Source organism: Rhinopithecus bieti, unplaced genomic scaffold, assembly GCF_001698545.2.
Source record: "Rhinopithecus bieti isolate Rb0 unplaced genomic scaffold, ASM169854v2 scaffold_15834, whole genome shotgun sequence".
Taxonomy (NCBI): Eukaryota; Metazoa; Chordata; class Mammalia; order Primates; family Cercopithecidae; genus Rhinopithecus; species Rhinopithecus bieti.
Window position 1 is genome coordinate 387,845 of NW_016808980.1, and position 10,943 is coordinate 398,787.

The 10,943-nt window shown below is 50.1% G+C and overlaps 1 protein-coding gene and 1 long non-coding RNA gene across 3 annotated transcripts in view; one reads left to right on the forward strand and one right to left on the reverse strand.

Annotated features, from left to right (window-relative positions):
• PTGIS (prostaglandin I2 synthase) overlaps nt 1–3,277 on the reverse strand; it is a 67,820-nt gene extending 64,543 nt beyond the window's left edge. The window contains exon 1 of the mRNA XM_017888178.1: nt 2,730–3,277. Coding sequence (XP_017743667.1) covers nt 2,730–2,803 — 74 coding nt within the window. The 5' untranslated portion in view covers nt 2,804–3,277. The remainder of the gene's footprint in view (nt 1–2,729) is intronic.
• Nucleotides 2,820–6,677, forward strand: LOC108539471 (uncharacterized). Of its 2 annotated transcripts, XR_001888377.1 has the most exons (3): nt 2,821–2,878; nt 5,281–5,503; nt 5,958–6,677. It is a non-coding gene; the product is annotated as an uncharacterized LOC108539471 (long non-coding RNA). The 2 variants fall into 2 exon arrangements; XR_001888378.1 differs by lacking the exon at nt 5,281–5,503 and having other exon boundaries at nt 2,820–2,878.
• The last annotated feature ends 4,266 nt before the right edge of the window (nt 6,678–10,943 follow it).

Sequence of the window (10,943 nt, forward strand, 5' to 3'; positions counted from 1 at the left end):
CCGAGATCACACCATTGCACTCCAGCTTGGGCGACAACAGCAAAACTCCATCTCAAAAATAAATAAATAAATAAATAAATAAATAAATAAATAAATAATAAATAACAATTTTAAAAAACCAAAGGCTCATCCCCAAAGATAAATTTGCTCTTCAGATTGATAGTCAGCAAGAACTAGCCAAAATAATTTAAACTGGCATTTCTTCTAACCCAGCAACCCAACTGTTAGCTACTATGATCATCATCTCCATTTTAAAGATTGGGAAATGGAGGCAGAGAACAGTTACTCAACTTGACCACATTTCCACAGGCTGAGAATTTTCACAGGTCAAGAATGCCGGGCTGGACACGGTATAGCTCACGCCTGTAATCCCAGCACTTTGGGAGGCTGAGGCAGGCGAATCACTTGAGGTCAGGAGTTCAAGACCAGCCTGGCCAACGTGGCAAAACCCCTCTCTACTAATAATACGAAAATTAGCCAGGCATGGTGGTGTGCGCCTGTAATCCCAGCTACTCCAGAGGCTGAGGCAGGAGGATCGATTGAGCCTAGGAAGCAGAAGTTGCAGTGAGTGGAGGTCATGCCACTGTACTCCAGCCTGAGTGAGAACACAGCACACTGAAGTAGTAGAAACACTGGAAACAACCTAAGAGTCCATCAAAGGGACAAAAGAAGGCCAGACACCGTGGCGCACGCCTGTAATCCCAGAACTTTGGGAGAGCCAAGGCAGGCGGATCACCTGAGGTCAGGAGTTCAAGACCAGCCTGGCCAACATGGAGAAACCCTGTCTCTACTAAAAATACAAAATTAGCTGGGCATGGTGGCACATGCCTGTAATCCCAGCTACTGGGGAGGCTGAGGCAGGAGAATCGCTTGAACCTGGGAGGCAGAGGTTGCAGTGAGCCGAGATTATGCCACTGCACTCCAGCCTGGGCAACAAGAGCAAAGCTCCATCTCAAAAGAAAAAAAGAGCCCACAACTTATTCACATGATGGAAGACATTCTCACAGAGAGAATCAAAAGAATGGATTCGATCTCCATGTAGCAAAAAGATCTGCTTGTAGCAAAAAGAACAGATGTCAAAACTAAAATCTGGAGTGAAAAGAGCAAGCATAATGTCTGCAAACATTTCTATACAGTGTATTGAGAAAGCCTGACAATTAGGAAAAATAATTCATTTCTTCACTGAGACATTTATTCACTGTCTTTTTGTCTTCTTTTTTTAAGGCAAATGATTGACTACATAGTTGTAAAGATGTCTGGAGGTTGAAGAAAAATACAGTGAGCTTATTGTTTGAATATTTAACTAACATATTGTTTAAAAATCAAAAAGTTCCCAAGGTTTCCGGAATTTTCAGACACGAATGTAAACTAACTCTCTCTTACGTGGCTCTGTATTAGCTACAAGCTCATGTCTGTGTATGTAAGAGTAATTTTTAAAACATCCGGGAGACTGAGGAGGTATGAAGACTAAAGTCAATGTGATAACTTGGGGCCGGATCCTGGAACAAAAGAGGACGATAATGGGAAAGGTGATAAATCTCGTAAAGTTTGAAGTTTAGTTAAGAGTAATGGACCAGTGTTGGTTTTTAGTTGCGACAAATGTCCCATAACAATGTAAGATGTTAACAATAGAGCAAACCGGGTGAGAGAAATATAGGAACTTTTTGCACGATCTTTGCAACTTTCTGTAAATCCCAAACTAGTGTAAAAGAAAAAGTATATATTTTTTAAATATGGAAGGTTCTACCCAGACTGAGCATCAGGAGAGGCCCAGAGAGGGAGAGAGGACTGGACTTCAGGGGCTGGGGGAGGGTTAAGGGGCTTCGGTCTTATCTATAATAGGATAAATATCTGTTTTAAGTCAAATATATTCAGCTATACCTTGTGCAATTCAAGTTAATTTAAAAAATATTTTATAAAAAGGAGAACTACAGCTATCTCCTTGATTCGAGGCTGTCTTTACTTTTTTTCCTAAATCACAGATGCTCAATGGAGCTGGGAAACGTTTGGGACCAGGAGGCTGTGACATCTGGCCCTGGCTCCGTTCTGTCCAGGCTGTGGGACCTCAGGGGAAGGTAGAGCCCTTCACAGGCCTCAGTTTCTCCCTGGCAAATGAAATTACTAAGCCCACCGACCCCCCTCTTCCAGACAGGGAATCCGGGGAGGGTGATTCCAGGGCATGATCAGGACATCCCCCAGGGCTCTGCACTCCGCTGGCTCAACACTCCCATCTGTGTAATGGGTTGAGGAGCGAGGCCACCCCTACAGGACTGCGGAAAGCAAGGCAGGGTTTGACAGCGCGTGGGTGGGTGCCGGGTGCAGGCGGAGGCTGAAGAGTGGAGAGTGCTTCTTCCACCCGGGCCACGCCGAGGCTGTCCCCGCACCGCTCCCCGCCCACAAACCCTAGGTCCTCACCTGAAATCCCCTCCCAGGTCCCTGCCGTCGCGCTGAGGGCCAGACCCGGACTTGTCGAGGTGGGTGATTCGCCCCGGGGGACCTACCGGACCCCGGACCTTCCAACTTACACCTTCTTGGCAGGGGCCGCACTGCCTGGCCCCATCCCCCGGGTGCGGGGCCCCGGGACTCCCACCTCCAAGGGTCTCGCCCTGCCCGGGATACTGGAGTGGGACTCGGGCCGGGCTGGCGGCGGGCTCCGAGACCCCTGGGCTGAAGCCCGGGCGGGAGCCGCCCCCTTTGTCTGACGGGGCCGAGCGGAGCAGAACACTCACCGCGTGCGGCGGCGGCTCAGTAGCAGCAGCAGCAACAGAGCGGCCAGGAGGCCGAGCAGCGCGGCCCAAGTCATCGCGGGGCTGGCAGGGCTGGCGGGGCTGGCAAGGCTGGCAGGGCTGGCGGGGCTGACGGCCTGGCCCACTCCCAGGTAAAGTTCCCCGCCCCCACCCGCCGCGCCCCTCCCACTCCGCCCACCCCGGCCCGCTTTGGGGCGGGATGGTGGTGCGGGGCGGGAGGATGGGGCCCTCCGAGGTCCGCAGGGGTCGGCCCAGGGCGCTCTGGGAGAACCCCTCTCCCCGCAACTCAGGCCGGGATGGAAAATGTGGGAGGGAGGGAAGGGGAAAAGGAGGAGGAGGGGGGCGGAGGCGATGTGGTGGGCTGGGGAGTGACCAAGGGGAAAGGAGATTGATGGGGACAGAGGGGATGTGGTGGACTGGGGGGTGATGGAAGGGAGGGGAGAGAAAGAGGATTGTACAGGAAGGAAGAAATTATATGTGGAGAGGGAAGAAGGATGGGGAAGATGAGAGAGGACTTTTGGGGAAGGGAAGGCGAGGGAATCTGGAAAGAGGGAGGGGCGATGGGGAAATAGTGAAGGAGTGTGGGGAGGAGGGGGCAGAGTGGGAGGAGAAAATGTGGTGGGAGGGGACGAACATGGAGGAGGAGTGTAAGGGGGTCAGGAGGAGCTTTCCCACCACATTCCACAGTCCACCTAGACAGAGGGCATCCCCCCAAGGCTCCTCCTCACGCCAACCCCCACCCCAGGCGTGCTAGAGATCTGGAGTTTTCCATTGTGTGGTCTGGGCTGGGAGGGTTGGGTGGATTATATCGCACCCTATAGTATCTTCAGTAAGTACTGGGCGGGGGATACAAGGGTGCCTCAGGGAGTCCCCTCATCCTCACCTGCTTTGGGGACAGATAGTGCCCATGAAGTATGCACCCTCTACCTGGTGCATGTTAGGGCCTCCGGATGTGGTGGCCATTGTCGCCGCTACCTGGTGCTTGGGGTGCCAGCCCCCTGTGCCCGCGGCTCTGCAAGGTACCACCCCAGGGTGCTGATGAGAACTGGGGCTCCAGGCTAGAATGCCTGGGGGTCAATCCAGCCTTGCTCCACGCTCCTGCCCCACCATCCCCATTCCCACCCTGGGAAGCCTTAGGCAGGTAGCTCAACCTCTCTGAGCCCACCTGGTTATCTGAAAGCAGAGAGGGCAGAGTTGTGCTTACCTCTGGGGTTATTGTGAGGAAGTGATGAGAGCTTGACAATAAAAGGAATCGCAATCTGTTGAGTGCTTGGCACACGTAAGTTTTATGAAACCATGGGCTGAACCTGGAACTCAGACCCAGGCGGTCTGGTTCTAGTCCTGTATCTGCCCATTCAGTGCCGGGTGAGCTTAGGCATGTTTCATTCCACCTTCCCAGCAGAGCTCTGGAGAAGCTGTTGCTCTCCCTGGTCTCCTGGCTTCCATCCTTATCAGTCAGAGTCCTGATAAGGCCCTTCAAGAACCAGCATGATCCACCCCTCTCACCTTTACCTCCCTGACCCATGTCCCCGACTCTCTCCCTCACCCACTCTGCTCCAGCCACACTGATCTCCCCATCTTTCCCTAGAGGTCCCACTACAGGGCCTTTGCATGTGCTGTTCCCTCTGCTCGGAGCATTCTTCACACAGCCCGCTCTTTCCACCACGTCCCCAGTCCCTCTGTGTCTGCTCAGCTGTCACTGCAGAGAAGCCGTCTTTGGCCACCTGCTCTAAAGCAGTCATCCCCACCACACTATAGTGCCATAACCTGTTACTAACTTTTGTCTGTTTGTTTTTTTCGTATTTTTTTTTTTTTGGCAGTACTTCACATGTCCTGCTATCATATTCAAGATTCATTTATTTGCCTGCTTAATGTCGGCTGTCAAGGCAGCTGGATGACCCCCTCGTGGCCTCAGCAGATTCAGAACAGCAAGAGGCAAAAGGAGTTTCCTGAACCTCTTATTTATTTTTCCAGCTTATCTGCCAGAGAAGCCAAAAATCCCAAAAAGGCTGCAGAATGGGCGCAGAGGATTTTCTCCAAATTTGGGGAGCTCCATAGGGCTGTCTGCTAGCAGTGGGGTTCCCAGCCGGGCTTGGCCAATCCTTAGCTTTGTGACCCCAGGCAGACTGCTCCACCTGCCCAAGCTGGGGTTCCTCGTTGACAGAATGGGGAAAAGAGAACCTCATGGAGTTGAGGTCAGGAACAGATGACCTAGTCCACAGGACACACCTATGTGAGTGCCTGTCACACCAGGAGCATCAGGGAAAGTTAACCACCATTAATGCTTAGACCGGTCCCGCTCCTCTCCATTATCTGTGATCAGGCTTGGTCTCAATTTTCTCATCTGAAAAATGGGAGGAACAGTTCTTTCCTCATGGGGCTGCTGTGATAACTGAATTAAATGAAAAGAGAATGAAATCACCCAGCACAGGGTCCGGTTTACAATAGGTGCTGAATAAATACTAGCTCTTCTACTCCTCGCACCTGGCTTCAGTGCAGACCAATATCAATTCAGTACAAATTTCTCTCCCAGATACTCTCTTCCTTTCTCGAGCCATAGACAAAATCCTCCCAGGGAAGGAGAGGCAGCTGCTCACACACCAAAGGAAGATGAATGTGGGCCTCTGGTTCTCCCTGGATTTGTTCAGGAGTCGGCATGTATTTAGGAAGGTGGCCAGGCCCCCTTCCCAGAGAATGACCCGCTGTGGATCTGAGCCGGTCCGGGAAATCCACCTTTGCTAGTGATTTGTCCTGAGGTGGGCACCTTCCAGATATCTGTTGGAGGCTTCTAGAAAAATGTGTTTCCTTCATATTTGCCTTCTCTTCTGCTTTGGGGGCCATTGTGTGGGAAGGTGATTGGCTGGGGAGTTGAGGGGGGCTGTAGTGTTATGAGGGAAGGCCAAGAAAACTGCAGAGCCTCGAACTAGAGCTGCAGAATCACCATCCCTGGAACCACCCCCCGTCGATTTCTCGTTTAATGAGCTAACCACATGTCTGTGCTAAGACACCATGAGTCAGATTTTTCTAATACTTGCAGCCGAAGACATTCCCAGCTGAGACGCCTTCTAGGTATGGCTGAGGGGAGGACCAAATGAGGTGATAATGCATCCAGAGCACCTCTGCAGGACTGGCCCATGCCAGAATTCAAAAATGTTGCTTTGTCTTATTATTTTTACTTTTCTTACTGTGTAGGTTTTCTGTGTTTATCAGGCTAATAGGACATCCAACCCTCTGGCTGTGGCATCTTGGAGGAACAGGCAGGCCTTGAAAAATAGCAGAAATTCCAAATTCCCCTGCCCCGGGAGAATGGAAAGGACCCTGCTGAGGACAGAGCTGATATGGCCTCAGAATGATGATGAGAGAAGATCATCCCAAGGAAGATCACCCCTCTAGCCCATGGCGAAAGGGCTGGAATACACAAGGACTTGAAAAGCAAGTTTTGCTTTTCATCTAAACCTAAGCAAGTTGCTTAATATGTGAGCCTCAACTACTTTACTTGTGCAATGGGCATGTTGCTGGTAGTGGTGATAGCAGGGAGCTACCCGCATGGCTTCCAACTCTGGCATGTAAGCATTCCTCTGGGGAAGGGAAGCTCATGTGTCAGCTGGACCCCCGGGGAAAATTTATTCTCCCAGGGTCGAACATTCAGACATTTCCCTGTAGAAGCCTCCGCGTGTTCAGATGTTCACTGTCCAGTAGAAACAAGACATCTAGGCAACTCTCCCATCTCACCAAGCCTCTGTTCCCTTCCCTGGCCACTGTGGGGTTGTAAGAGTAATGTCAAGACCCAACCCAATTAGAACACAGGGAATTTTGCCTGGGAAAGGGGGCCCTTCTACCCTGCACCACTGCTTTCTCTCTTCCAAGGATCAGCTCTGATTCATGTCTGCATCCTAAAGGCTACAAATAAACTGTGTCGGGAAAGGAAAATATTATGCGTATTGCCTTCCTAAAGGCTAAAAACCAGTCCCTACAGAGAGGGGCAGTTTTAAAATTTTTTATGTAACATTAGCTCTAACTTTAGTTGGTAACTTATGCCATTTGAAACACTTTTTCATAATAATTTATTTATTCCCCCCAAAGAACCTATAAAATACATAGTATTATTATTCTGAATTCACAGATGGTGAAATCGAGGTCCAGAAAGAGTCAGTTCACCCAAGGTCCCATAGTACTTCCTCTGATAAGCTAGAGCACAGGAATTTGGTGTCTTCTTAGGACAAACTAACTCACTCCCTGGTGCTGCAAACACAGCCTGGGCCTTCCCACCTCCACACCTTTGCTCATACTGTTTACCTGCCTGGAAGCCCTCTTTTTCTCTACCTTTTGGTTTTTCCAACTCTGTTATGAGCAGGTCCTCCAGGAGAGCCAAGATGAGAAGAGTTACACTAAAGGCTTATTGAGGGAGTGCCAGGGAGTAAAATGAAGAGGGAGCCAGAGGGGGCTGGAAGAAAAGAACAGAAAGAAGGAGGACAAATGGAAGGGAGGGACAGAGGAAAGAAGGGACCGTGGGCTGCAGTGCACTCTTAGAAAGGTCAAGGCTGGCCGGGCACAGTGGCTCATGTCTGTAATCCCAGCACTTTGGGAGGCTGAGGTGGGTGGATCACTTCAGGTCAGAAGTTCAAGACCAGCCTGGCCAACATGATGAAAACCCTGTCTCTATTAAAAATACAAAAAATTAGCCAGGCATGGTGGCCGACACCTATAATCCAAGCAACTCGGGAGGCTGAGGCAGGAGAATTGCTTGAACCCAGGAGGCAGAGGTTGCAGGGTGCCGAGACCGCACCACTGCACTACACAGTGGGTGAAAGAGCGACTCTGTCTCAAAAAAAAAGGAAAGGAAAAAAAGAAAGAAAGAAAGTTCAAGGCTAACAGGTTGTCCTTAAGCCTCATGAGGAGCCTTATGTCTCCCAAAAACAAGCCTGCTTCCCCCAGTGATTGGCTAGGAGCAAACCCTGGGAAGCAAGGCATATCTGTCAATCAGGCTCCCCCAAGGGAGGTCCGAGAGGTGTGTTTTCATGGCTGCTGCAGCCACGAAAGAAAGCACAGCTGGCATCTAAAATTGGAACAATGCACGAATAAATTCTTCCACTTATAGAAGCTAAGTGAGGTTGAGAGGTGGAGGGGAAGGAAAGACCCAAACTGCAACGTTTCTGGTGTTTTTGTGCTGCTAAAGAGAGACTGGTAAACTCAAGTCTTCGAGCAAGTATTGCAAAGGAATGAAGTGAGCCAGAAATATCAGGACGGCAACAGGGAGGGATGGGAACAGTAGAAAACTAGAGAGGACTACCCCATCCAAAAGAAAGCAGCTTCTATCAGTTCCAGCCAACTAAAGCCATGCAGAAATACATGCCCAGTATGGCCAGGTCTCCAGACTCAAGAGAAGCCAGAAATAATGGCTCTGATTATTTTAAAACACCGCATAGACCAACAGCACACACCCGCCCACTGATTTTTCGCCGTGCAGTCTAGTTGTGCCAAGGGCCAGTGGTTTAAACATTTGGGGTATGCAAAATAGGTTTGGAGTTGGGATGTTGAACAAAATTGTTCTGTAGAATTAGGGAAGGACAATAGAGTTTTAGGGGCAGCCTGAAAGAGGGGGCAAAGACTAGGCCGACATGAGGGCAGATTGGGGGCCTGTCCCAGTGTGACATCCCCCCCATGGAATTAGGAGCCAAATAAATGACCATTTCTACTGGTGATGTGTCACACTGAGTGTTTAGTTGTTTGCTGTCTTGGGCTGTGGAATAACAGCACACATACACTCATATACATACACACTCACACACACACACACACACACTACTCTCACACACACACTCACATGTTGCCCCAGTTACCCCCAAATATTCAGAAACAATCTGCTACACACTTCAAGTGACCAACGCATCCTGGTTTGCCCAGACTTTCCCAGTTTTAGCACTGAGAGCCCCGCATCCTGGGAAACCTCCCAGTCCTGGGTAAACCAGGAAGGTTGGTCATGCTATTACCACACCTGGTAATAGTGGCCAGAGATTGGGTCAGAGCTGTGGCAGCCACCTTGGAGCCTAAGGAGAGTCTTTGCTAAGTCACGCAATTAATTAGCCACCCCTGGAACTGTGCTGCAGTAGATTAAATCACAGTCTCCAATTCTTACCCACTCCCTATATCAGAATTAGACACTCACACCCTTGGCTGCAGGGTTGTGGTGCCTCCCACTATGGGCAGAGAATAATATCTCCCTGACTCAGTGATGGTGGACTCGGGCCTGTGACTCAATTTAACCAGTGGAGGATGAAGAAATAACCAGTTGCCAGTTCTGAGTAGAGGTTTCACGAGGAATCACATATTTCCACTTGACCTTGGTTTCTGCTTTGAGCCATGACCCACAGAGCAAACCTGAGCTCAACTGCAGCCTGAAGTAGAGAACCCCTAGCTGACCTGCAGAGGTCCGAGGATGTACGTGTCGTTACAAGTCATGGAAGTTTTGAGATCTTCTTAAGCAAAAAGGATTGACTAATGTATACTTATCTCCAAACTTTTTCGAATCCTTTTGGTTGAATGTTCTTTGTACCAGTTAAATTAGAATAGGCTGCTTTCTACTCTTGGAGCCTTGGTACATCTGTACAAGAGGATTGTGATGACAGGGCCCCCCTCCCATGGTGGTTGGACGAATTCAAGAAGATCTTGTGTCTAGTGCATGCAGTAGGCACTTAATAAAAGAGATGAAGCTATGCCGGGTGCAGCGGCTCACGCTTGTAATCCCAACACTTTGGGAGGCTGAGGCAGGTGGATCATGAGGTCAGGAGTTCGAGACCAGCCTGGCCAACATGGTGAAACACCGTCTCTACTAAAAAATACAAAAATTAGCTGGGTGTAGTGGCAGGCGCCTGTAATCCCAGCTACTCAGGAAGCTGAGGCGGGAGAATCACTTGAAACCAGAAGGCGGGGGTTGATCGCGCCACTGCACTTCAGCCTGGGCAAAAGAGAGAAAACTCTGTCTCAAAAAAAAAAAAAAAAACTAGAGAGAGAGAGACGAAGCAAGGCTGGGCGCAGTAGCTCAAGCCTGTAATCCCAGCACTTTGGGAGGCTGAGGTGGGTGGATCACTTGGGGTCAGGAGTTCAAGACAAGCCTGGCCAACATGGTGAAACCCCGTCTCTACTAAAAATACAAAAATCAGCCAGGAAAGGTGGCATGCACCTGTAATCCCAGCTACCAAGGAGGCTGAGGTGGGACAATTGCTTGAACCGGGAGGCAGAGGTTGCAGTGAGTCAAGATTGTGCCACTGCACTCCAGCCTGGGCGACAGAGTGATACCCTGTCTTAACAGCAGCAGCAGCAGCAACAAAAGAGATGAAGCATAATTCTTTCAGCACATATTACCAAGTATTTATTTGCAAGCACTGTGCAGGCCTCTTTATCAAGAATTTTACAGAAGAAATGAAAGACAGAAAACCTCTTCACTTGGTCTTTTTTATACAGGACGAGAAAGCATGCCTGAATCAGAGGCAGAGGGTTGGAAGAAATGACCTCTTTTCTGCCATCCAGGCCTTGCTGCTGACTGTCTCTAAGAATGGGCACATGCCTGAGCCTTTGGAGATTTGAAGGTCTCTAAAGTGCAAGGATGTCAGCTGCAGGGGAGCCATCCTCCAGCATCGTTCCCCAGGAAAGCCAGGATTATGTAGGGAATGTGCTTGGCTAAGAGCCCAGAGCGGGGGGCAGCTATCCAGATGCAAACACGGCTGGGCTAGGAGGCCTTTCGTTCAGCGTTCCCAGGCTAAGTCCACCTGGACCTCATCTTAGCCTGTGGGAGGATGTTCTGGAGCGGTCTTGCCCCTCTTCCCAGGCTATCTGCCAGAGGTGGTGGGTGCTACAGGAGAGGGACTCCAGCAAGCTTCTCATCCTTTGATTTTCCCAGGATAGGGGGACAGGTGGCCTTATGGCTCCCAACCAGCTGCCTTGGCACTTTGTAGTGGAAAAAATGGTGAAGTCAGACCTCAATCTCCTCAACGCCCTGCTATCCTGCCTGAGAGCCAGCATAGTATGGAAGACAAGGAGAAAAGAGACCCATGTTGATCCGTCATCCAGACAGACCCCAAGTGCTGGTCCTCCTGCCACTCTGAAGCACCCCAGGAGCCTCAGAACTTCTGGTTTCTCATATTGAAAATGGGATGGCAGTCATAGCTGCTTTGCTTATTATGTCTCAGAGTTACTAAA